At 35.7% G+C, this 27,985-nt stretch overlaps 1 protein-coding gene across 1 annotated transcript in view; it reads right to left on the bottom strand.

The window, feature by feature from the left end:
• The window catches only part of KCNH8 (potassium voltage-gated channel subfamily H member 8), a gene marked incomplete at both ends in the record, with an annotated part of 172,677 nt that overhangs the window by 10,609 nt on the left and 134,083 nt on the right, over positions 1-27,985 (bottom strand). Inside the window, 6 exons of the mRNA XM_082290170.1 lie at positions 604-680; positions 1,624-1,730; positions 6,017-6,372; positions 8,083-8,121; positions 22,334-22,548; positions 26,928-27,177. Of these exons, the coding sequence (XP_082146296.1) occupies positions 604-680; positions 1,624-1,730; positions 6,017-6,372; positions 8,083-8,121; positions 22,334-22,548; positions 26,928-27,177 (1,044 nt within the window). The remainder of the gene's footprint in view (positions 1-603; positions 681-1,623; positions 1,731-6,016; positions 6,373-8,082; positions 8,122-22,333; positions 22,549-26,927; positions 27,178-27,985) is intronic.

Below are 27,985 nucleotides of genomic sequence, written 5' to 3'. Positions count from 1 at the left end.
TGAAACAGCTTAGCCACAGAACATCTCTAGAGTTGGATTGATAGCTGATTACAGGTTTGAAGTTTTTAGAAGGGAGAAATAGAAAGCACCACTGAGTGCTATCAGCCCTGCATTCCTCAGGTCATATTGCTTGAGCAGGAAGGGTTGAACCTCTCTTTCATCCTAAGTAGACACAGGTAAAGTGATTTGAAATATTTTATGTAAACTTGGACATAAATGGATTTGCATTTCTTTCAAGGAAATTCTCTAAAAGCAAAACACGCATCAAGACAAAAAAATTTGGGAGAAGAAACTTGGAGAAGTAATGAGAGGAATGAGACACATAGAAACATACTCAGAAGAGATTAAATCCTAAGAAAATCAGATGCACTAGCCTCACTTGGGTTTTAGCCCTAGCATGTGACACAAACTTTTATGTAGGTTTCATGTAGAAAATTAATCTCAGAATGAGTTAAATCCCCAAACTGCCCTACACATAGGAACCTAATCCAGTTTTGTAAGCTCATTTATAACACATTTATCACATTCCTGAGTTTTCTGAGTTTTCTCCAGCATTCCTTGATTCATTGTTAATATCCTTCAACCCCCACAAAATCTTGTTACCTCATTATTAAGCCTGCTGATCTGCTGTTTGGTCTCTTCTGCTTTGATAACAAGCACAGCAGCACCAATTTCAGCCTCTGAAAAGAATTCAAATTCATGTAAATGAGAAGAGTATGATCACTTGGAAACAGTAATACTATTCTTGCACTTAACCAATGCATTAAATTTAAGCCCGTTTTGCAGTTGGCTAGAATGGAAATAAAACCACATGTTTAATGTTTGGTGTACAATGTGTGAGAGAAGGGCAATTAATAGTCTGGGCCTGAAAGGAATGAAAATAACAACCCTGGCGCCATCCATGTGGCAGCTCAACACTTTTTAAAAATCAAAAATATGACTAAACTTTTATTATTATTTTCCTGTTTGGCTTTAAGAGGAGCTATATATGTCCTAGTTTCCTCCATGAAAAAGGGACATAGTTATGTGGGGAGTGTTTACTTCTAAAAGAGCGGATGTTGGAAACAGTTACTGTCTCTTTTTAATCTTTTTTTCCCCCCCATCTTGACATGTTCCATTGCTTTGTTGTGCTACTTTATCAACCTTTTCAGTCTGTAGGTCATTTAAGGCTTCCTAAAACCCTTTATTATTCAAGGCTTTCACTCTTACTTTGAAAAATCTACGTTCTTCCACGCTCCCTCACTTCTCTAAATATCTTTAAAAAGTTGAGAGCCAAGTTTACACATAGGTTTCAATTTTGTCCTTGTGTTTAGTGCCTTCTATGACCAAAGGTTTGGAAGCATGAGGCAGATTCTACAGTACTTCTGGTATAACACATGAAAATCCAGTTCCCTCCCCAAACTGTTTTTTCATGAGTGTCTGTTAGCAGGAAAACTACAAATGACCTCTGGGACCTTGCTGTATTTTTCTACAGAACCAATTGTGGCACTGAAATGGCACTGAGAGTACAAATATATGTTTAATCTATTTATGCCACTTTTGAGATCAAAGAAATAAATGGGAACAAAAAGCACTTTTGAAAACTGTTTTCTCTAAAGAGTGATTTTCCCAGGCAAAGCTCACCTCCAGATGTAGGAGATAACCTGGATTCCTGCCTGAGCTGATCAGAGCTGAAGTCAAAGGTTTGGCTTTCCTCATTATGGTTTCCATCCTCAATCCCATCAACAATTCTGTTGAGAAAAATTGGAGTAATGGAACAGTTTCGTAAGTATCATGTCCATAATTATGCTATAAAAATTACTCCTAAGGGGCACATTTTGAAACAATGGTAAATTTTTCACAACATTAAGTTTAGAGAAAAGCAGAACCTATTATACTGGTATAACTTCTCATGAGTCACTAAAAATTAAAATTACTGATAATGGAAGGAATGTGAGGCCAAATATAATTAACCAAAGTTTCAAAATTTCCATGACTTTGGCAGCACATTCTGGGTCCAATTCAAACCTATATGGAACATAGTTTGCTTTCCATATCTAAAGTAAACTGTTGCTAATCTTTCCTCTGCACAACCTAAAGAGGCTTCACTATGCTCTTGTGAAGCTAAAATCTCACAGCACACAATCAAGCTCTTATCAAGTTTATTTCAGCAGAGCATAATCCTGAACATAATATATTTACAAAAACATCTCTAAACCTCAGTCAAAAGTGTCATTTCCATGCAAATAGTTATTCTAAATTTGTTTAAAATGAACTAGCTCAGGCAGGGCAATCCTGTTTGCAAATTTGATATAGGAAGATGTGTGGACCAGCCTGCAGTGTCCCAGTTACATTAATAATGGTGTTGGATCTGACTACTGGAAAAGGTATTTTTGCTGGTTATTTCTGCCCATGCATATCAGTTATCTCTAAATTGCAGAGTCAAGGAAGCCAAAGGAAAAAAAAAGAAGCAGTATTATATACAATAATTAGGTTCTGCATGCAAAGAATAGAAAACAGGTATCAGAGGAATCAATGCACACAACATTAAAAATATATAATTATGAATATTTTCTGTTCTCAGTTAAAATAAATTGTGCTATAAAGAGAACTATTTTAAAGTCAATGAAAGAGAATCATACAAATTCCAGTTTACTGAACTGAAGCATCAATTTCTTGTTTTGTCCAGGCACAAGCTCCATATTTTGTCTTACAGTAGGCAGATGAGTTAAATACTAATCTGGAAGGGCTAAGACAGAAAGTTCTTATCCTCTCAGTCATTGATAACTTTGTGATGATGGAAATTAGACTTTTTCTCTAATAAGGATATTTTCAAGGAAACTTCTTGGCTGGAAATGTCTGGAGAAAGAAAGAACAGACAACACAGAGGTATCTGTGATGTATTTGGCTTGAAAGACCTGTGTGACTCAGACCTCTGTACACATACCATGTGTTCTCGTCCTTTTTGGCTCTTCGTGGATTTAGATCTCTGTGTCATGTCTGAGTGTTCATAGTGCCAGTTGGATGCTACTAGACTTGACTCTAATCTTAATCAGCCTTTGGTAGAAGAGGAGACTCTAATGTGGTGCTTGAGCAGCCCTGGCCTATGCTGCTATCTGCAGCTGAAAACCAGAATGATTACTTTGTTAGAAATTTGCCATAAAACCTGTTTAATGTCATTTGGCCTCACTGCTTCAAAAGGCAAATTTTAAACACCAATATTGCTTTTGTAGAGGTTTCTAATTATATAAAATGCTAACATTTTAAGTGCCTTTACAGCACACAGGAGAAAGCTTACTCAGATGTGACTTGGAATTTATAGATGTTACATTCTTTATAGTGTTTAAAGATTCAGACTAAAAGGAAATTATATTAGCAAAAATACCTAGTTGTGGAGTACCAGGTTTCTATGTGGGAAATATGTAATGTGCAATATGCTTATTCATATACAAGGAACTGGCTGGGCACTACATTACCTAGTAAATTGAAAACATGAGGGGACAAAGGCAATCATTAAGTCTCACCCCTCTCTGAATCAGCTGTTGTACAGCCCTGAATTTTCTCCTGAAGACAGAAAACTCCACTCCTAAAAGCCAAAAAGTCAGAAAATATTAACATGTGACCTCTTCTAAGCAGTTGCTTAGGGCTAGAGTGCACTCCTCCGTGTGGGTCTGAGGAGATTCAATTACATAAATGCCTCCTCCTGGGGCTGCCTTTATTATCACTTACATTTTCTTCCTTTTAGCGCTCTTCCATTTCATAGGCAGTACCCAAAAGTAATTGGGAAGACCAGGGCTCTCTTCTAGGAATTACAATTCTAGCTTCTGTTCCTGGCACCAAGAGCTCTTTAAAAATTTGACCCAGTCTCTGAGCTTTATTGCTTTCACTGTGGGGCACAAAGAAAGAACCTGAGTCACCTGTGAAGAATTCTAGTTGGCTTGCTGTAGGAAACACCCACAGTGGAACAAGTTTCTTAAGGAGATAAAGTGAATTCTCTTGAGAAACTGTGGTTATACACCTCAGAACAGCACTGACTGGATATTTCAACCAGTCTTGTCTTTCACTTGCCTTCCTTTTCTGTCCAAAACCAAATATAAATGAGGATTTTAATGAAGGTCTTATTTTCTCCTTAATGTTTACAAGGAAACACTTGGGGCTATTTTTTAAAGTGGTATTAACTTGTCAGTTTAAATATTCTAATAATATAAATGCATTCTAGGAAATAATATGAAAATGTTTTGTCTGGAAAAAAAGCCCATAACATACATTTTGGGCCAATTTTCAAGCCTATTAACAGGATTAGTCTGCAGTTAGAAAATTATGAATGGAAACAGGAATATGTAACAATACTTTTTTCATATTTTCTTTTGCAGCCTTGAGTGCCAATGTCTGGCTGTATAAGTTCGGAGCAATAACGAGCAAGATTACATTTCAGCAGAAAATAGGAAAAGCAGCTTTTCCCTGAATTACCACTTGTTATGTGAGTGATAATGACCTTTACTCGTAGCTGACTGAACCAAATTCATATGAGATCTAGGAAACAAATGAGAAAATATCTGCTATGCATTTCAATTTTGCTTGTGTAGAAGCTGCTTTTCCACACATTATCGTTCCCTGTATTGACCCTCTATTTAGGATCTAGGAGAGTTCTATGAGTGGCTGATGGAGGTACAGTGGTTTGTTTTGAAGAAAAAGAGGCTCTCTACAACTACCTGAAAGGAGGTGGTAACAAGATAGGGGTGGGTCTCTTCTCTGGGCAACCTGTAACAGAATGAGGAATTGGCCTCAAGCTGCACCAGGGGAGGATCAGATTGGAAATCAGGAACAATTTCCTCACAGAAAGGGAGGTCAAAGGAAGGGAATGGGCTGTCAAGGAAGGTTGTGGAATCACTGTCCCTGGAAGTGTTCGAGAAGCAAGTGGACGTGGCACGTAGTTCTATGGTTTAGTTGACACAGTGGTGTTTCATCAAAGGTTGGACTCGATCTTGGAGGTCTTTTCCAACCTAAGGGATTCTTTGATTTCTATGATTTTATGACAAAACTAAAATTGATTTGTATCCTGCTGCTATTTGAAATGTAGCTGCACCAATAAAATATATGATGGGGGGAAACGGTTCTATATAATCTTCTGTATCCTTTTTGTGATTGCATCTCTAGGGACCAGTGCTTTGACAGAATTAAACAAATATTGCTCAAGGTGTGGCTATTTCACATTTGCAATGGCAAGTTCCAGAAACTTCCACTCTGCCTCTAATGAATAAAGGAAGTGCTTGAACATATAAACCGCTTCAAATTATAGTAGGCAAAACTTGAACTGGAAGATGAACTGCTGCACCTCCTTGTATGTATGCCTGTGGTTTCTCTAAAGAACTGGTCCTAAAACTAGGATTACATTGCAGCAATTTAAAAGCAAATTACATAAATGTAAGTAGCATAGAAGTAAAAAATTGAACTATTTTAAATTGTACACTAGCAATACCACAATAAACTGTTATGCGATGCTTCTTTATGTCAAAAGACACGGCAAAAAAGATTTGCTAAACTCTGTATTTAATGTCTACATAACTTCCATTATCAGATTTCCTGTCTCTAATGAAAAAACCTCTAAATATTTTATAAAATTGCTAGGCAATTGTTTTCCATTATAGTCCTCTTCTCCAGTACTTTTTTGTATTTACATCGTTATGCTATAATTTCATCTACTTGCTTTCTAAATTTTTGCATCTCTGATGGAATGTTTCACAGTGCTATTGTGGGAATTAATATTATAGACAAAATGACACAATAAGGCCAGACTATTTAAATAGCCATTTTTGCAGTTGCTCATTTTTTTTTACTGCCATTTTATGGGTAAAAATACTTTAGTTTGCAATAAACTTCTAAAGTCATAACATTCTGCATAGTGTGTGATGGTTCCTACAGTAATATGGGATGAACAGAAGTATAAACTGTTGAAGAATAACTCTTATAATGTCAAAATCATATTTTTAATTAGAGTTACATGAAAGAGAAGAAAATGACCATTCCTAACTATTACCTTGGGCTCAGATCTGGTGGGCCAGTAGTGGTCAATGCTGACAGGTATAATTTAAGGTTTTTCTCCTTCCTTCTTGAGTAGTAATGAAGCTCTGTTTCATGTTTGGCTCTTGAGGGGTTTGAACTGCAAGCACGGATGGGGGAATGAAAGGGCACAGTTCCTGAGGCCAACTGCTTCAAGTTTCTCCCTAGGTGGCTTTTATTGCTTGCAGTCTTCTTCTGCTGAGAGCTATTTGTGCTTCGTGTATCAATTGGTGAAAGGGTGCTGCTTTCTTCTTCTCCCTCCTCTTCCTCATCTTCATCTTCCACAATTGAAGGGAGTCTCTTCTTTATATTTCCATTTCCCTTGAGCTCTGTCTAAAATAACAAATAATACATACTAGCATAAAATTCAGAGCCTGATGTTGCAGAAACACAATTTTTCTGGTGTTCATCCTGGAACAAACCCAGACCTAGCACAGCTTTCATTTCTCATTAGAGAGAGCTCTTTTGGAACTCATCCATAGCCTCAGCTATGGCTATATGTGCAGACACAAGAAAAATACAAACAAATTTAAAAAGGTCACTCGTGATACAGTCAGCTAACTTGCTGCAATATGTTTTGTTACCAAGAAAGAGTACAAAATTAGTTCTTGCAAGCCATTTGCCATATGTACACTTGATAAGACTAATTTTGTTTAGCTGAGGCATTATTTCTTTTGAATGTTATGTTACCAGAATCTTGGTGGTCCACAGAAAAGGTCTGAGGCTAGTAATTCAAATAATACCACTTTTTCATATAGAAACTTTTATAATGGATAAATGGCATTTACACCAGTTCAGTTCAAGCCCGATGTTCTCTGTGTCCTTAATTTTTGTAACTGAAGTCACTGCCAGGATGGTAGACAGGCTTTTCAGTTCACTCAAACTCCCATTAATACACCAACAGTGTGACAGTTTCAGCTTCAGAACTGAGTCAGCAGAAAGTGGAGCTACATCTGGTTTTGAAAAAAATGCAATTTAGATGCTTGTTGTTGGAACCAGGGAAATTTAGAAGCAAAATAGACCTGGGTTCTGTAATTTATGTACTGATTAAAGCACAATGTAGGAGATCAATGCTATTTTTTTCATGGTAACAATGTATCCTGGTCATGAGTGCTGAGATATGCCAACATGGACCTCATGTCAGGATCAGAAACAGTTCCATTTATTCCCATGGTACAACTTACTGTGTTGGTAGTGTAGTAGGTGAATGGCCTAAGGCAGACTCAGGCTCCAGATCAAATTAACAAGCCAAATGCAATTTTATGGTTTCAAAAGGAGTTTTTGTTGTTAATTAATTTTTTTTTACAGGATACTCCTCTTAATCAAGCTTTATTAAGGCACTGTCGGCTTTAGATAGAAAACCTGAGATGACCCTGCATAGTCAGATTTCTAACATTCAGGCTAAGCCAGATTGGCTGGGTGGAAATACAGATTTGGGGAATTTATCCAAATATTCTAAGCCCCTATTAGCATCTGTCTAAATGTTTTGCAGCATAGGTTTAACTTTGCTGTGTGTTACAATACACTTTCATGGAGTGTATGCTTTTCTCTTGGTATATGTTGACAGATTTAGTGAACTGGAACCTTTTCATTTGAGATCTATATGAAGAGGTAAGAATTTAAAGCTGTGACAGAAGAGATGTCTATATAAAATAGAAAAGCCTTGTTGTCAACTGTAGTAGTCATCCAAAGGCTGTCACAATGATCAAATTGTACAGGACCTGGCACTTATACTGCCTATACTCTATAGACAATGAGTGTTACCCATATTCAGAACTTTGGCTTAGGTAGCCATATATTTAAAATGCAGTTGCTGTAGGAGGATATCCAAACTTAGTACTTGGGAAAAAAACCCCCTTAAACAGTTACTCATAAAATGGGCAGTGGCAGAACTATCTGCAGGATGCTATTTAAATTCTCATTCTGAAACAATGGAAGTGTGTTTTCAAGCAGGAAAGGAAGGAGTTTTCAAGCTTTGTTCTGGTCATAATTATGTGCATGTTCAAAGTCGAGCTTGGCATAGTTAAAATGTGATCAACATACCTGGGATAGTGTAGGCTTATTGGATAATTTTGATATTACCTGAAAAAAAACAAACCAAAAAGGTAGGAAATATGTACATCTCCACAGTTTGGCTTCCAACAGGATACAAACATCTAAACCAAAACATTTATGTCCATGCAAGAAAAGACTCATGATAAAATGGCTGTATTAAATCAAATGGTGACATAACAGTGAACTAAGGATAATCCTTGCAAACAGGTGCTGTGAGGAAAAAACATGTTTTATCTTAAATAAAAAGATAGTTAATGAAAAAGTAACATTTTACTTCAATAAAAAAGTAGGTCAAGACTCTAAACCATGAATGAATGTAGATGTGTGACAGCATGCCTGGTAGGTTTCAGTGCTGGTTTGATGGAAATGCAGGAACAAGTGCTCTACTCTGGCCCTGCTTGGCTTTAGCTCCTGTGCCAGCCTAGTCTGTGTGTGAAGATGAACTAAGTATCTCCAGCATCTCTGAGGAATTTTCAAAAGCAGTAATGAGACTGAAGCAAGTAGGAGCACAGTAGTCCTGAGGGAGATAGATGTCTAACCTATTCAAGGTCATAATATTTTCTTTTCTTGAATTACACAGAAAGTAAAACAAAAGAAAAGGAGGAAGAAAAAATTATGCAAGTTTCAAGTGCAGCTACTTCTAATAAAATCCACTGGAACTGCTGAATAATATCTGTTATGAAAATTCTGCTGTTGATTTGAATGTTTACGTCTTGACCACAGGCAAGTCTCTGACAGCCTATATACTGTATTTATAGGAACAGTTTAGTCTGGTAGAATTTTGAGAAATTATTTTCAGCTTTCCTAAACCCACATATCAAGGCAAAAAGAGCTTAACTCATCAGTTCATAGCATCAATTTATTTTTCTCCAAACACAGGTAGAAGTTAGGCATTTCTGACAGTCATTGCAACTTCTCAGTTTGTTTGACAAAAGCCTTTAGAACTCCTAAATATTCAAATTCTAGGCACAGATTTCAAAATAGTAATTGTGTGGGGTGTTTTTTTTTTTTTTTTTAATTTTTTTTTTTGTTCCTTTACAAGTCTTTCAGGTTAACCTAAAAACTGTTTTGTAGTGAGGGTACTAGTAATGGTGTAATATACAAATACAGAATATTTAAGTTTTCATAAGGAGAAATCCTACTGCACAGCAGCCAAGACTGTAGCAGGTGTACCATTAAATGTAGCAATAACACTCTAATAACTGCCAAACAGAGCAACTGCAATAATTAGGCTATGTAAACAAAATAACTGCTGTGTTCTTACTGAGTTAAAGTACTAGATGATAGCAGAGGATGAGATGTCAGATACTGAAATCTCACAAGTTGCATTGTAATCTATGCCAATTGAAGAATCACTAGCTTTTTCAAGATTCAGGATGAGAGGAAACTAGGAATGTACTAAAATATTAGAGTCAGAATTAGGAAGTACTACTGGCCTGCTTTGCACATATGTTTGAAATATTAGTTTAAAATAGTGCCCAGAATTTTGGGGCAGCAGTTTGCTTGGCTTCTAGGCACAGGTGCAGTGTGAATGTTAAATAGCAGCCTTAATTAAAATTCCAGGCAAATCCCAAACATTAGCAGCTTCACAAAAAGACCTCAGAAAGTATGCATTTTCCTGCTGAAGGCTTTAGAAGTGACTTGTCATTTGTAATTTGTATGTGGATGAAGATTTCCCTCACTTTTTGTTTTGATTTGTTTATTTCCTCCTCCTGAGTACATGGTAAACCTGACTGTACATCTAGAAAACATAGACAAAGAAATCATTATATGGGTTTTAAAGCTGCATGGCCGGTTGTTAGCACTGTGCCCTTGCTTCTGGACCTCCCCCCTGCTCCTCAGCACAGCAGCCACAGCCACCCATCAATCCCTCTCTGCTCTGTGTTACCCTGGCTTGGTCACTGCAGCGTGGAGGAACTGGCTGCAGAGGAGATGGGGTTAGTGGCAGCATTTGGTTGCCTCGTGACCTTCCCGAGAGAAGGGTTAAGGAATTTTTGAAGGCAGGCTGCTTTTTGTCCTCAGGAGGAAGTGTAACAGAAAAGAAGGGTAAGTACAAACACAGAGCATGTGATTTGAGAAGCTGCTTACCAGGCTTCCCCTGTTTCCCCAAACTGGTTCCTTTAACCTACTGGGAACAATTTCCCCAAATATTGATATTTTTAAATAAACTAAGGACCGATAAACTATCTTTTCCATAGCACAAAATCCACAGTAAAGAGTGCTGTAATTACTTCTCTCTAAATACACTGCAACCATACTTACTGCTTGTAGCTTTGAATACCCTGTCTTGCACACACAAAGCAGGGGCCTGGGCTTTATTGCTTAGTAGTTAAAGTTTGCAAAGGAATCTAATCTGTGACCAGAGAGAACTCTCAAGGATTTTACTTTTAAACTTGTTCCAGCACTTCCTCTTGTCTCTCCCTCCAGTCTCAAAGAGAAAAGATGAACAAGAACTTGGACAAAGCCAGTCAAAGTGCAGTAAGTTAAAAGTCCTCATTATGCACATAGTTTTATTTCTGTAAAAATGTAGTATCAGAAAATAATTAGGAGGTGTTGTCCTAGTTTCTAGGATGCTAAAACCTTTTATTTAGGGCAACACACTAATGCACTCTTCTATAAAATGCTCTTTTTTTTCCTTCTGCAAAAAGAGTGTGCTAAATAGTTCATATTCCCCTCTTTTAAAAAGAAGAGCAGCTCTTAAAGGATAAGGACTAAAAGGAAAAACACAGATATTTAACTTTATATGCATTAGGAAAAAACCAGAAATTCTGATGTTAGCATGAGTTATATGAAATACTGTCAGAGAGTCTAAGTAAATTTTTGATTTCAGTGCTGATGTCTCTTTATGTCTTGTGAAACCAGGTATTAAATTTAATTTTACAAGACAAAACAATAAGAGGTCATGTACCTAAAACAGAATCATATAAAAATCTTCCAAATATGGAATCACAAATCTATAATCTTCCAATTTTTTAGTATCTTAATACACAGATTTTAAAAATTCAATAATCCTTGACATTATTGGAAGCAGAAAAATAATATTCTCCATCTGAAAACACTAGTGGTTTGCTGTTGAAAGCCAGTGATCCGAAAATTTTTTCAGTGTCAAGTGGCAGTAGTCATTTATAAAGAATCTCTCCCAGGAACTGTGGCCAGCACAGGCAATTAAATAATTCAAGATGAATTCCAACTATAAAACCCTGAAAAGAAGATACAGAGATGCAGCTAAATTTGAGGCTAATACATTATATGTCCAGTCACTAACTTTGCACTCTTGGGCTCAATAGAATGTTACCAGTGTTTTCTGGGCTGATTCTTGCTGCTTTCACAAAAAGTAGGAATAAAAATAGAAACATAATTTCACTGATTTTCTTGTAATCTTAGGTACAAAAATACATGAATAATTCTTTATGTCGGAGGAGTCAAAAGGATAAAATACATTTTCAGGGAAGGATTTGAAGTCAAACTGGAGTATTAATGTTCTTAGTCAGCATTTGGAAACTGGAAAAGCCCATTTAGGAGCACAGACAGTGTGGGGTAAAAAAACAAGAATGCATGCCAGATGTTCTATTCTTTGCAAATTTACTGTATGGTAATGGAAGAAATACAAGTACATAACAAGAGATTATTGTACTGCTGCAAAACTTAATGCCTCAAATGTACTCAGGCCTCAGTTTTCTGTAATCAGGAATTTTTTAATGAAATATCACAAGTCCTCTAAATCACAAAAGACTCAATCACTCACAAAAACCTTGTTAGACACAATTGTTTTATATCCCCACCCCCTTTGTTTTCCCTTGTTTTGCTTTTCTTTTTAAGACTTTCTATTGTTCATTGGCTTGTTCCCACATTTTCTCGGGTTATTCTTCTCTCTCTTCCTTGCTTAATGGACAGATAAAGAGTATTTTGTGGAAGCAGATGTTTTCAGCATTCTCTGATCCTTCTTACAATACAGAGTGCATTGAACTAGCAGCAAAAGTTGAACAGCAGATCTATCACTGGCATTTTATCCTAGGGAAACTGTAATAGTGAATTGCCACGAGCTCTGCAATCTCCTGTTAAGATATTGTCCTGAATCTTTTGTTTCTTTGTAATTGTTTTAACTTGTGAAGTTGGTACAAATGTTCTGTGACTGGTTGGTGGTGGTTAGCTTTGGATAGTGGTTTTTTTTGCAAATGAATACTTGGATTCAAACTTCTCACATGAGTTTTTATATTTGGTATTAAAAGTTTACTTTTCATATGTTTCTTTAAAACCTGAATGTTAACCTCTCTGCATTCATTAAATTTTTTTAAAGTTACACTTTAATTGTTTTAGTAGCAATACAGGATACATTGCATTTCTTGTTAAAAAGGTGCTACAGAAACAAAAAACTAATGTCTCTGTCACTTGTGCCACATTAAGAATCAAATAAATGGAAAACATGGATGGTATAATTAGTAATCTTTACTTCTATATACTTATGTGCCTCTAACCCACCCCAAAACAGGAGAAGAAATTAGGGTTTCAACTGCTATGAAAATGCATCTTTCATAGTAAACCTGTGCCAGTAAGAATTTTAAAAAATGAAAAATTAAAGAACAGACTATCAATAAGGTGAAAAGAAGACAAAAGGAAGAATTGTTAAAGTAGACAATAGACCTGGCACTGACTGTACTGTCTGGCAGGTTGTATTTTTGGAAAAGCCTGCAGATTGCTGCAGAAAGATGATGTAGTGGAGAAAGCTTTTTAATACTCCTACAGTTTGATTACAGTCAAGTAAAGACTTACATAATAGAAACTACAATAAAGGCTGGCAGCTTTCAAAGCAATAAAACTTTTATGCCTAACTTCAAGCATCTTTAAGATTTTGAACAGATTCATAAATATTTGCATGATTGGCCCTTGATTGGCCTGTGATATTCAGTTAGACTCCTCAGTTTGAGGCTGGAGATACTGTGAAGGAGTTGTGTTTGTATTGTTAGCTTTATCTTTAAATGGAACTTCACACTACTATTTATGTAAATATGTATATCTAACTTCAGAGAGGCTCTTAAAAAGAGGGGGACAATGAAGTGGATATTGAAGAATATTCTCCCAGTTAATTTTATTACCAGTTGCCTATTTCTAAGCATTCCTGATGTTGGCCAGGTGTTTTGTTAGCATTCACAGGACAAATCAGTGGGATGAGTGTTAATAAGTGCCTCCCTGAGGAAAGTAATATATCTGTGGAGAAGTCTTAAGAAAATTGCTTGAAGTAGCACGACATAAAAACAAACACAGTCATAGAAATCCAGTATCAATTTTGGACAGTGATGGAATGAACAATGAACATAGTGTGACTAGCAATGGAATCTGTCTCTGAACACTTACTATCTATGCACTACTGTACTCTATATACAGTATATATGTATATAATGTGTGTATATATTTATTATTACAGTCATGCTATTATTTACCAAATCTTCAAAAATTGTCAGTGATGTGGTAAATAATAACATGATTTTAATAATGTAATGTAATATATGACTTGGATACCAAATCTATTTTCAGCAGAACTCTAGTTGCACTTATGTAGGCAGGTTCTGTAGCTCTGGTTTTACTGGCTGAAGGTATAGATGATTAAAAAGAAAAACACGCAGATATATTATTTTTTATATCAGTAGAAACTTTGACTGCATTTGTACATAAAAAAATTCTGGTTTTCCATTTTTACATGGAAAAAATATCTTTGAGCAGAGGGGTGGGTCTAGATGACCTTCAGAGGTCCTCTGTTATTGTACTGTTCTATGATGTTTGAAGAAAAATGGCACTAAAAACATTACCAGTGCAATAAAATTGAGAACACACACTTGTATCGATGTAAAATGCCAACTTGATACACAGCTCACACAGATTATAGACAGTTTTCTCAAGGACTACACTACATTTAGTTTCACACATTTCAGCATATATCCTGAGGTTACAATGACTCTGCAAGTCATGTAGGAACTTCACCACATAAGCCAGTCTGACATGAACATTATATATCAAGGTAGTCTATGCTTTCAGAACTAATGTTTTTATAGAAGACATTGTGGTACTATCATTTCATTCATTAATTAGTCCTATATTACCCATAATAATAAAAGAACAGCTTATTGTAAAAACACTTCTAAATCTAAGGTCACTGACAGATCAGTGCTACATCAATAAAAATAAAAGGAGTAGTGAAAAAAAATTAAATTCTCTCTCCAAATTGACATTATTTTAAATTTTAGGTATATTAGGATTAATTCTATTTTCCATTTTTTACAGCATAGAGACAAAGATAATATTAATATTGTAAAAGTTATAATATGATGTTCCCTAAGGCACATTGAGACACATTGGAAAAAAAGTTATCCTCTAGCATGCCTGTCTAATTAAAATAGAAATATGGTTAGATTCCAAGGCAATACTCTGAAAGCCAGGAGCTTTTCCTGTCTAAAATTCTGTTTGACACAGTGTTTTGTACCCTCCTCATACAACAGTCTAAAACCATCAATAAGCTGCTTTGCTAGCCTGGATTTTTTTCAACATGTTACCCTTGGGTTAAGCTTTATAATCTGATGCAGAATGTAATAATCCTAGGAAGTGAAATGAATGAGAATGGAGAATGTTCAAAAGGACTCAAAAGCTAAAATTAGAAGTAAAATTTTGTCACTTATTTAAACATGATAATTCTAGTTACAATGAAAGTTTTTTTGTATTTGTCAAGAAAGTGCTAAGGTCCACTTTTGAAAATATTTTAATAAATAATGTGAGGCTAATAGTCATAATTCCTGTCTCTTAATCCATTCACAAAAGTAAAAGAGTTGGAATACATAACATACTCCCAAACTAATGTAAACTGGTTAATTTCTCCTCCTCCTCTTTGTCTTTTTTTCCACACCTTGTGTGATTCACCCTTACAGTTAATTGTCCACTTGTTTTAGGTGTAAAATGGAAAAGATTTGTAAAAATACAAGAACTAAAGAAAAAAAATTAATGGAAAAGATGACATAATTGCATCCATATTGTGGTGGGGTGAATCTTCTAACTGAAAAATGACCACAAATCAGATGAATAAACTATTAGATACAAAACCAAACAGTGTCTGTGTTATTTTCAAAAAATTAGAATGACAGAAGGCTACAGAGATGAAACAGGAGATTATCAGGGAAAAAAGATTCTTCAGGTAAAGATACTAGGAAAGAAAATGAAAAGGCCAACCTGTCTGTCCTTTTTGAATTACCTGTTTCCTTGTTGCATTATTTCTCAGCAGTGTACCATATTGAAGGATATATTAGAAACAACGCAGTGAGGTGATTATCTTGAGGGGTACTGGGGGAAGAGATGGCTCAGAGGCACACACATGCTCATCAATGGCTGCTAGTAAAGAAGCTTTATGAGCTACCAGACTACAGAGAAAGGATTGTAAGCCTGGCTTACACTATAGCTCCAGGTCAGCCTTGCCCCCATAGAAAGTGAAGCAGTTAATTGCCAGGCTGAAGGAGTGGAAGAAGGACTGACTGACACTGCACAGGGAGGAAGCTACTGCAGCAGATTTCCCTGTTTGAAACCAGCATCCAACTTCATAGCCAAAGATCCACCAAAACATGCTTACTGTCACCAATAAAGATAGGAGACCTGTGAAATATCTTGCAGAGAGCTAGAGGACAGAGCTTATTCCTGAACCACATCTCATCCATTTAATATCATAAATGAAGTGTAAACCAGGTGCATTAACAGCTCTGGTTTTGTTTCTGCCAGTGCTCGTGGCCATCTACAGCTGCATGACTTTTTCCGTAGGAATAAAGAAGTTGAGCTGTGTAAATGACATTTTGAGAGTGCTGCCTTGTTCAGGAAATAGACTAATTTATTTAGGGAAGAGGGAGAGAGAGAGAGAGAGAGAGAGAGGGAAGAAGGACGAAATATTCCAGCTTGTCCCAGAAGCATAAATGAAAAATCTGAGTAGCTTGTAAAATGTGAAAGCCTTGAGTTACATTTCACAGCAGCACTAATTGGTGAGTAGTCCATGCACAGAGGCAGGTAAGAGAGCTACTCCAATGAACACATCAGGAATCATGTCTCAAAATTAATTATATGTTAACAGTTTTAAAATTAGTTTAGTTTTTGACAGCATGAGGAGCACCTTCATTCCTACACTATAATCACTGAGAAGTTGAGCAGTTTATAGACTCCATAACAAGAGGTGTAAAGGAAAAATTAGTACATGGTGTCTTTCAGGCAGAAGCAGTGGCTGTTCAGCCATCACTCACTTAGGGCTTCTACAAGGACAAGTAGAGCAAAGGGAACCACGTGCTTGTGGAATAAAGAGAAAGATCATAAACAGTTGGTTCACAGGCTTAAAGTTATTTTAGTTGTTTGTTGGGGGGGGGGTTATAAAGAATAATCATGCAAATAAAGTACTAAACTCCTGTTGTTCTAGGTGATTTATTGAATTCTATATTCTACTTGTTGTAATAATTCTTGTACAGAAACACAAAAATTGCTATTGATTGGTCTCTTAGTTTGCAAAATTTATACTTACTGACAATAAACCAGTGAGCTACACCTGCAATAATAGTACATGATCCTCTGCCAGACAAGTATTGACAAAGGTGAGTGCCTAATATGCTGTAAGCATATTTAAAAATTAGAAGTTTTCCTCAAAATTATCCAACACTACTGTTAAAGTAGGACTGATTGACTTTTTTAAGGTAAACCACTTCGTTTTACACAGCTGCTGGGTGGTGTTACAAAACCATCTCCTCTCTCTAAAAGTTTGTTGGAATTATTTGGGAAATGTTCTATGAAAATTATTTATTATTAAAAATATTTTGCAATGTGTGATTGTCCTGCAGTGTGCAGGATGAACCATGATCTCAGATGGAGTAGAGGAATTGTGTCTATAGCAGTGCTGTAAGACCTAATTTGGAAATTCATTTTTTCAATGCATGAATTTTATTATAAACACATAGGTAATACACATGAAATAGGAATTATTTTTGCTTTGGAAGTTAAACTCATCAATAAGTAATTATGTGAATGAAGTTTCTATCAGGTTTTCTTATCTAACAAAACTTGCCAAGATTAAAAGCAAAAAACATCCCCATGCTTATTTTTTTCCTTAATATTTATACAGTAGTAAATAGGATAACTTATTTTCTTCCTTAAAGCAAAATACTATTTACTTTGCAGACAATCAATGCATTAAAAATATCAGAAATTTCACACTATTTTCATTGCTGGTTCATAATAGACAATCAAATATGTAATAGAACAAGTTATTGCTATATTGGAAAGTAACATTCATTAATTCAGATGACCTATAGTAGAAATCTAGATCTAGAAAAAACATGAATAAAGAGGCAAGAGTGAATGCACATCAAATATGTAATCTCCTAGCTGAAAACCAAACAGTGGCAAGGCAGAATTTAATCTGAATTTTGTGCTTGCATTCAAAATATTTTTTGCTCTTTTCTTACAGCAAGAGCAATGCCACCAGTTAGAACAAAGAAAGATAAAAGTCTTCAAATGAGCCAGTTAAAATGACATGAGGAGGAATTACTAACATGCTTTTAAAATACTTAATGCTTAGCTGGAATGAATCAGAAAGCTCAGTATATTTTAGATCAGAATTTGTAGACATTTTTTCCCCAAGCTGTGCCTGCTGTTGTGTGCTCCAGAGCTTAGAGCTACTCTCACCTTTATGAACAATTGATTTTGTCAGTTGTCAGATTTTCCAATAGAAAATGAGGATCATCCATTGCAATTTCTTAGATACTGCTAATAACAACCTGAGCTTTATTATATTAAAAACTCCTCACAACTCAGTCATTAAAATTTAATAAATGCTAAACACCAGCCTCTCCAAAGTACAAGAATCAATCCCTATTTTGTCAGACAATGCCTTTCAGAGGGAAGGTGGGGTTGCTTGATTGCCTTTTAAAATTTATTTGTCTATTTATTTATTTTATTATCAAAGAGCCTGGCTAAGGTGCAGTAAGACTCCATGTTCCCAACTGGAGAAGGAATCTACCACATTTTCATGAAACCCTGTCATTATGTCTCATTTATACTGCGATGCACTGACAGAATCAATCCTTCCTTTGTTTCACAAACAGTGTTTTCATTTTAAAGACAGTAGCTGCTTCTTTGGGGAGAGGGGAAGGGAAGCTTTTGTAGGAGCCAGAACACTACTTCTAAGTCTACAAAAGGAAAAGTATATTCTTATTAGTTGCAAGTCCTATTTACAAACATGGATTTTTGACCTTTCAATATAACCACTTCTTTTTGAAAATGACACACAGTGATAGAGCTTTAGTGAGACAAAGATTGTGCCTGCATGTGCCTTGTCTTCCTTTGGGACTTAATTATAGCTATGAGGAACAGCATAGGTGTCAAGGAGACTTCTTGTTCTTTTTATCGGTGTGGCTTTAGCCAGCCTTTGGTTTTGTTTTTGGTTGGTTTTTTATTTGTTTGTGTTTGTTGTTGTTGTTTTGGTTTGGTTTTTAAAATCTGAATAATATTGTCTATACTGCAGATTCTTCTGCATGGACATAAGAAATAATCAGAAACAATAAAATATTATAAAGCCTTCAAAGATGTTGTCCAAACATTTACTTGTTCTGAGTTCTTCATAGGATAATTCAGAGTTATAAACAGCTGCTACTACTCTCTAAATGTATCAAATAACACATTTTCTAGGGCTGGTGGATAACAAAATAGTTTCCAATTTCTTTTATATAAATGTATGTGTACAGATGTAGCTACATATGTTTTAAGAACCTTCTTCTGAGTGCTTAGCTTTATCAAATCAGATATGGACACTCTCACTGCCTAATACATATGCAACCTCTAATTCATAGTGCAAAATTATATAGATGGGGTGAGGCACATGTCAAAATCTGTGTTACTCAGCAAACTGTTTCCTTACTGTGACAACACAGTCACAGACATAGAAAAATTGGTTGAAATGGCTGCATTGTTTTAATGTCACAACTCCAGCAACCAGAAAAATTGTCTAACTGTCCTCAAAGATTTGAATACATTTACAAACACAGTTATGGGTTTATTGATCACAAGACAGCAAAGAAAGCAGAGGGTCAGAATATGTACAATCAACAAAAAGTCTCTCCTAATTTACATCTTGCTGTGATGAGAATGTATGAAAAGATGGCATAGTAGCACTGCCAGTGTGGCTAAACACACATTAATGGTGATAATAATAAATCACTTAGCAATTCCTGGCTTAAGAGTTATCATGAGGAATCATAGAAACTTTATCTCTCTGATTTTGTGTCTGTTTCTCTGCCTTTTAATCATTAGAGCCTGAAATAGTTGTCATCTCCTATACTCAAAATCTGGGCTTTTCTTCCAGGACTGCTAAACAACACTTTCAATCCGTCTATAACCAAACAGCTACAGCTTCTACTTGTTACTGGGAAACCTGGTTATGTCTCCTCCTTGTTTTACTGAAAAGTGACAAAACAATGGAAGTCCTTGAACCTTTTCCACAGTTATACCTTACTTGGATTTTAATGCAGATGGAGCACATAATTATCTACACTCTTAGACTTACAAATGAACCAAGAAAACAAATTTAAAATGTTTCCCTTTTTTATGTGTGGGTAGGTAAGGGAGATAGGTAATCTAGTGCCAAGTATCCGATTTTGACACTTCAGGATCAGGACACTACAGATGACTTCTGACCCCTTTTTGTCCACATGCTTCTAATTCAGTTAAAATCTCTGATTCAATTTTGTGTGCAGTGAACCATTCCAACAGCACAACAAAGGTGGAATGGGGATAATGAACAACCAGGACTAAATTCTTATTCATTCTCAGCTTTTTAATGCTGGCTTAGAGTGCTAATAAATCTTCAGCCTACAGTAGATTTGGTGGACTTTGACTGAAAATGCAGTAACATTTTAGGTCAGGACTGAAAGACAGTTCACAAGTCATAGTGGGGAAATTCATACTATTTCACCCTGCAATTCACCTGACCCTATACACTGCTGCTGATTAATTTTAAGAATTATTGAATTCACATTCAGGTACAGATTTACAGTAATTTAAAATTTCCAAGAAAAAAGAGTGAGAAACAGACTTACTCAAATGAATAGATCTACTGTTTAACTACAGAAATGTTCTCCAAATCCAAAACTTCCATAAAGCTGCGGAAGTCACAGATAATCTGAAAAGTAAAATCTCCCTATATTAGGGAGAGGGAATCGAGATACAGCAACCTAGCTCCAAACTGTCCCATAACACCATTCCCAAGAAGTAGTGCTGTACTTAAACAAAAAGAAGAAAGAAGTCATATTAACATACCCAAGAACTGTACATCTGAAAACTTTCTTCTTACTTTTCTCTGAGAGTAACCATCATATAACTCCAATTATTTCTGTTTGCAAGTTATAGTAATGAAGACAGAGTATTTTCCAGCTGAAGCAAAGTTAGTTGCTTTGACCAGGCACACCAGGTACAATTTTTGGCTGCCTTATTGGTGCTGTTTATCCTTATTGATAAGTAAAATGGTTGGATAAGAAATGAGATGCACAGATATGTTCTACTGCAAGAGAACTACTAGTAGAGGACATGGCTAACCAGAGGATGTAGGTGAAAGCAAAACTGATAATCTATCTTGGATTCTGTGTATCTGCCTGTGACAGTGGATGTTACTTCATGTCAGGATATTTTTTCCTTTAATTTTAAGGTGGCAGATTATACCATGAAAATACAGCATATGCTCACAAATACTACTTTAAAACACAGAAGTTACTTGAATGTGTCCTGCACTGCTTTAAATCACATCCTCCTTGGAGAACCTGAGAAACACTCACCTCCAAGACTGCTGTAGGCTTGCTCGCAGCAGTCTGTACATCACCCAGCTGACTCTAATCAGGAAGAGTTGTCCCTGAATTTATAAAAACTGAATGCAGCTGAGAGGGTGATCCTCAGATTTGTCATCATACAGAAAAGCATGAAGCAACAGATTGTGGGGATCCATCAAGTTCCACGACAAAACTGTAGAGGGGAATGTAATCATCTTCAAACCCTATCTTTAAATGGAGTTTTACTCCTTTTCATATCAAATATCCCTCCCCAAGGGAAATGTGTTACACAAACTAATCACCAAGCTCTCAGAACAGATGTGTACTCTCAGCTGCTGTTTTCATCAGCAGGAAGTTTGGAGACATTTCAAGAGACAAACAAATGAGAGAGATCCTGGTTATTCTCCTCTCCAGAAGTACACACTTATATATGGACTCCTTTCTGCTGTAATGGTTTAATAGAGTGTTGCTGTGGAAACACTGGCACCAAAGTACATCTAATAGGAAGCTATATAGAAAAATCAGCCCATATATCAAATTCATTGGGGTTTTGAACTGAAAAGTATTTTGGTGCACTCTTACTTGGCATTATATTTGTCCCCTGTCTTGATATTATCCTAGCAAAAATTCCTGTTTTTCCAATGTTACTTCTCTCTGTGTGTTAGGAGAAGCACAAAACAAAGACAAATACCTGACCTGTTAAACACTAACTTGAAAGTTTGGCTATAACTGTATTTGAGCATTCACATGATTAAGTCAGAAAAAGAGGGCTGTCATAGAAGCTTTTCATTATTAAAATCTCTCTCTATATATTTTCTATATAATATCAGTGAAAGTACTTTGTTGAGTCTGTACTGAAGCCTTTCAGGAGTGCTTTATCTGGAATTTCATCTTGTTTTGTTTTTGTTTGGGGTTTTTGTTTGTTTTGGGTTTTTGGTTTTTTTTTCCAAAATAAAGTACTTGTTTAAGTGGAAAAACACATCTTAATTGTAGTGTACGAGAACTGTTTTTCATTTTCAGTGTGTGTGATGACATTCTTAACTAAAAGTGATAACCAACGATTATGAAATGAATGTTCATTAGGCTGGCACATGAGCTTCTAGAAAAGGTATGGATAAAGCCTTTATTTGGACACATAGCTTGTGTAAATATGAATTATTTTTATATATAAACAAAAAATATAAAAAAAAATTAAAGCATTTTCTCTCAAGGATGATGTTTGTTATGGAAAATAACAAGCAGAGAGGTTGTTCAATGCTTATGATCTGGCCAACTGATATACAATTCATGTAGGTAATATCTGAATTATCAAACCAATGGAATCAGCGGCTCTTTTAACATAATCTGTGTATTATTTCTTTATTGTGACAAGCATCTGAAAGATGACAATAACTGCAGAAACCTTTAAAGATACTTACATCACTTTCATGGCCTTCTCTTAGATTGTAAGTGAGATCATGCTGTATGTCTTCAACAAACTTGTGAGCATACTCTGGGTAGAGGTCGAGCACTTCAAAGAGACCTTTGAGTATAATACATTGGAGGTCACAGTATGTTAGAGCTTTAACATCTGCATTTGTTTTAATAACTTGATCCCTAATGGATAGGTTTGCTCCAATTAAGTCTCCTTTACCTGAAAGAAAATACAAACATAATTATCTTCGAAGCATAAATTCTTTACTTCTTTTTTGAATCATAAAGCTGTTTAACATAATTGCTACACCTGAACCTGAAATCCCATTGTTACTAATGCGTTGTTTAATTAATAACATCCTAAAGGATCTTAGACTAATTTTTTTTTTTTTTTTTTTTTTTGCAGATGCAACCTTATATGCAATTAATTGGAGGTACAAAAACTGATTTCCAGACAGGTAACTGGTTGATTTAAGGGAACAATAAAGTAATTAAGTATAAAATGAAGATTACATTAGTAACTAATAGCAGGTGCAATTATTTTTCAAAAAAGCTGTTATGGGGTGTTTTTGTGTTTGTGTGTGTTAAAACATGCAGGTGTTAAGATATCATTTTAGCATCTCTGTCGAGAAGAAAGAATGGCTTAAGAAAGAATTCTTATGCTGTTGTTTTTTCATTTATGGGCAGGACTGCCTTAGGACACTTGTAATAAAAAGTTCAACAGACCATGTATTGAAGAGCACAGAAACTTTATAATTAAAAGCTTCCATAAACATCTGATCTGAGGTATAAATTCCAAAGTGCAGTCATTGAACCAGAGCTTTTCCCCAGAAGTTAAAGCAGATGGTCTTCACTAAAGACCTGGACAGTGTGATGGAGTGTATTCTTAGCAAGTCATGGGCAGTAGCAAACTGGGGGAACTGGTTGATATGCTGAAGGAAAAAGCTGCTATTTAGGGCGACCTCAGTGAAAGACAAATCAGCTGACAGGAATATCATGAAGTTCAACAAAACCAAATGCCAAGTCCTGCACCAGGGATGAAAACCCTCCCTACAGCAGTACGAAGTGGGAGCTGAGCAGCTGGACAGCAGCTCTGCAGGAAAGGACCTGGGGGTCCTTGTGGACAAATTGAACATGAACCAACAGTGTGTCCTTGTAGAAAAGTTCAAGGACCTCCTGTGCAGCATTAGCAAGAGTGGAGCCAGCAAGACCCAGGAAAGTGATTCTTTCCTTCTATATTTGTCACACCTGATCTGGAGCACTGTGTCCAGTTCTGGGCTTCCCCATACAAGACAGAATATTTGCAAATTGGAGTGAGACCAAAAGAGTCTACCAAGAATCAGGGACTAAAAAACGTAATGTATGAGGAAAGGCTGCAAAAATGGGGTATTGTTCCATCTTACAAAGAGAAGGCAAAGGAAGGATATTATTTTCTTCAACAGCCTAACAGAAAATAGTAGAGAAAACAGAATTAAACTTCTCTTCAGAGTGCCCAGGGGAACAAGATGTACTGAGCACAAGGTGTAACAAAAGAAATTCTCATTATAAATTAGGAAAGTCATGAAACGGTGGAACAGCCTGCTCAAAGAGGCAAATTCCAAAGAGGAATTGCAAGCATCTCTGGAGATGTTCAAAACTTGCCTGGACATAGCCCTGAGGAATCTGAGCTAAATTTGCACTGTTTTAAGCAGGTTTAGGTTGGGTAGCTTCTGAAGGTCCCTTCCATCTTACATTATTCTGTGATTAATAAATAATAAGTTAAGACTGTCACATCTGAAAATCCACCCAGCATGTTATTCCAGCTGTATATTACATAGGAAATGGTCAGCTTGCAGGGTAACCTAAACTAAGCAGTCAACCATTCCTGAAGCTTCTTAAATGGGATAGCTTTACACTTTAAAATATCACCTTTTTAGTACTTTAAAATAAATTTGTTCCTATTTACATGGAGCTTGAAGAACTTTCTCAAATGTACTTATCATAAACTTAGGATAGGGAGGGATTTTCTCTTATGATAGGAATACACATACATTAATGCTACTTTGGGGTCTCTTAAAAATCTCTATTGGTATAAATGAGAACTGGTATGAGCTTAGGTCAGTCTGGGAAAGCGAAATTTGATAAGTAGCAATAGCATCTGTCATTGCTCATCACACCTTGTATTGCTCACATAATAAAACATAGCATAAAGCTAAGCAGTAACACACTTTTACATTTTACTTTGAATACCAGCAATTCCTTAGAAGTCTGCCACTATACTAAGCAAAGGGCTGGCATGTTAATCTGTTGCTGGCTGTTAATGTGGAAAAGGGAAAGAATATTTCAAATATACCAAAACTGGTCTTTAAACATCTTAATTAGAAACTTTTTAGATATATGAACAGTATTAGTATAAATATTGCAAAAACATTTTGGAAAAATATTAGATTTTTATTTGATTGTAGTTATAGTGTTGAAATAATGTCATATTTAAAAACTCTAAAATTGATCTGGTAGTGCCAATATATGTCTCCTTTTCAAATGAAAATAATGTAGCATAGGCTGTAGGTAGTAATCTGAAGTTTCATGTAGAATTAATGAAGTGATGAAATGACTTTACCTTGAATGTCAACATTTGTTACATAACAGAATCATTTCAGCTATTCTTAGTAGCTATTTACATCCTTTTTTCTTTAATTGGAGAAGAAATTTATATAGAAATGTTTCTCACAGACATATCTGTTTTTAATAAACAGGGACATGCAGTCAAAGTTACAAATGTCCTCATTATGGACGTTTTCAAAATAACTTATGGCTAATATTTTTTAAAAATCAAAGATATATGCTCAAACAGTACATAACTCATATTAAAACATATTTTCCTATAAAATATACCCTAACCATCATTATTGAAGTGATAGTCTCTAGAGGAACCAAAGATGTATGTAATGAGAGCATTTCACTGAATTGTTGCTGCACTGCTTGTTAGTGAGAATGGTTCAGTAAACAAAAACTAATTCACTAGAATTAGAATCAGGACAGAATTATAAAATATTCTGGGAACTGCAGCATTGTCAGGGAGAAAACTGCTCTCTTGGGTTTACATGACATCAGTAATACAATTTCTCATAGGGTCCTATATGTTTGATGCATTCACCTTCTGCTGGTGTTAATTAGGTTTAAATGATGAAGTTCCCATTCACTGTAACAAAACATTATTTCATTGTGTTATGTTTATGTTTTTTGAATTATGATTTCATTAACTTCTCTCAGAAATCCACTAATCTCTTTCTTATTTTTTTGATTGTTACCATTACACAATGATGCTTTAATTAACATTTTCAGAAGAGCCTGAAGATGGAATTATTAATGAAATCATAGTTCCAATGGAAGTACCTCTTGACCTTTTGCTGGCTTTTGGCTTATGTTTTATTCTAAGCCATATTTTGTATCTTTGATCTATGTGATCCAATGAAATCAAGACATTCTTAAACTTTCTAGAAACAAATGAGTGATGGAGTGATATGGACAGTCAATCTAATACAATTAAAGAGTTCTGAAACAAATAGGAACTGTATCACATTTATATTCTAAAAAAAGACCAACCAAATGCATTCTAGTAAAATAAAAGAAATTCAATTACAGAAGACCAGAAGCTTCCATTATCAACAGTCTAGTGTAATCCCACAAAACAGGAAGGAAAGCAAAAAAGGAAATGTTCTTTTTAACTCTGTTTTATAAGAATATTAAAAGTTATTAGAAGAATACATTTAAGTCTAGAGATATTAAAATCACAATAAAATAATTCTCTACTTTTAGAGTAAACTTTTATATTTCACAAAAAAACTTCATAAACATTAACTCAGACAGGTCCAATCATCCTTTAGCTGAAGATAAAGAGAATTTCTTTAGTAGGCCTTAGATTGAGGCAAATCACAGAAATTTACAGGTAGAGATGCTTAAGCGTCAATGAGTAAAAACAGTCATCTTGCAAACAACAACTAAAAATGTATTAGAACTGAACTTCTGGCCTTTCTCAGTTCTAATATACTTAAATGCCTGCAGACAGCATCAGTAAGCATGAAGAAGTAGCTTGGGGGAGCAGAGCCAACAACGCTTTGTTTTTCACCACGTGGCTTTTCTGCAAGGGATGTTCATAGGCAAGTGCCAAAGAATGACAGTAGGCTCATATGGCTTCCTTTCATTTGGGAGCATTAGTGGGAGCGTTTCCTGGCCACTAATTTTTATGAAAGATTTAGGAACTGACAACCAATGTTCTTTGAGCTGTCAATGCCATCACCAAATATAGTAGAAGGCAGCAATTTGTGTCAAAACATAGCAAGTACCTCTTTACATGAAAAGAAGAGAGAATAAATATAAGGAAAGTGAAATACTGCACAGCTAACAATCTAGCAATTGAAAGCCCCTTAGGTCAAAATATAAGTTTAAACTAAAAAAGAAAAAAATAAGAGTGCACATAGAATAGGTATTACAGATTAAAATTAAACAAATTCTTTCTCAGCAGACTACTAAGGGCATACTAAGCCATCAGTTAGCAGTGAAGGTCCTCCTATGCTGGGAGACCATTCTTCCTCTTTAAATCTATGATTGTGAACATACCAAGAATTGCCAGCACGGTGCTGTCCTTCAGGACTTCCATGGAACCTGAGCACACAAAGTAGATCGCTTGCAGGGCATCTCCCTGCCGGAGGAGGTATTCCCCGGGAGCACAGAAGGAGGTTTTGATGTGCAGAGACAGAGACCTGAGGCAACCACGACTGGCACACTCGAAAAGGGAGAGCTGCAAAATCTCCTTGTTCAAGTGCATGGTGATGTCTGAACGCAGCTCATCTGGGAAGTCTTTTAAAAGCTGTCCAAAAGATAGAAAAAACTATGAAAAAGGGAAAAATTGTAAAATTATTTGTTTCCGCTTTTGCAGAAATAGCCTGAGTTAGTAGTGCTGCACATGTCACACTGATGTAAATACTTCCCTTTCATTTTTCTTATCCCCTTGATGAGATATGTGCTTTTAAAATAAATTTTAACACTGATAAATTCCAGGAAAAACATGAATGAATATATGCCTTTATTCTACCGAAAAACACCTCCAAAAAAGCCTCAACAAACAAACCCTCAGGAAAAATGTTCAGTAACACTGTTTGTATGAATTCCCTCTAATGCACTATATAAGTTTGTCCAAGTTCTTCTCAGCTGATAGAACACAGTAGGCTGATCAGGTATACTGTTGTATACAGTGACATATACAATGAAAACAGAGCAAACATCAACATCATTTAGACTTTCTTTAAAATCCTTCTATAAAATTCATCATTATGCAATATTACTTCTTCTATAGCAAAACCACTGGAAGAGGGATAACTAAATAAATCTGCCTTGAATGTGTTTTTGTTGTTGTTATTTTTATTTTTTAGTAACGTTATTGGACACTGAAGGAGGGGTAGGAAAGGAATGGAGACAAGGTGCGTGTTCAATGGAAGAACCTATGGAAACTAAAACCCATGAGGTCTTCCTTTTCTCCCTTTTAAGCTGCAAGCCCACAAACATAGTTTTGTTTGTAGTTTGAGGGGATGTGGCATCTGAACAATACAATCAGCCAATGCTTGACCAGGTGGGCTCGGACAAGGCTTTTTATCTGTAGGAGGCAAATAATGAAAGAC

The sequence above is a fragment of the Coloeus monedula genome (assembly GCF_965178545.1).
Source record: "Coloeus monedula genome assembly, chromosome: 1".
In the NCBI taxonomy this organism is placed as follows: domain Eukaryota; kingdom Metazoa; phylum Chordata; class Aves; order Passeriformes; family Corvidae; genus Coloeus; species Coloeus monedula.
Note: the sequence above shows the minus strand (reverse complement) of the source record. Positions and strands in the feature narration are given on the sequence as shown.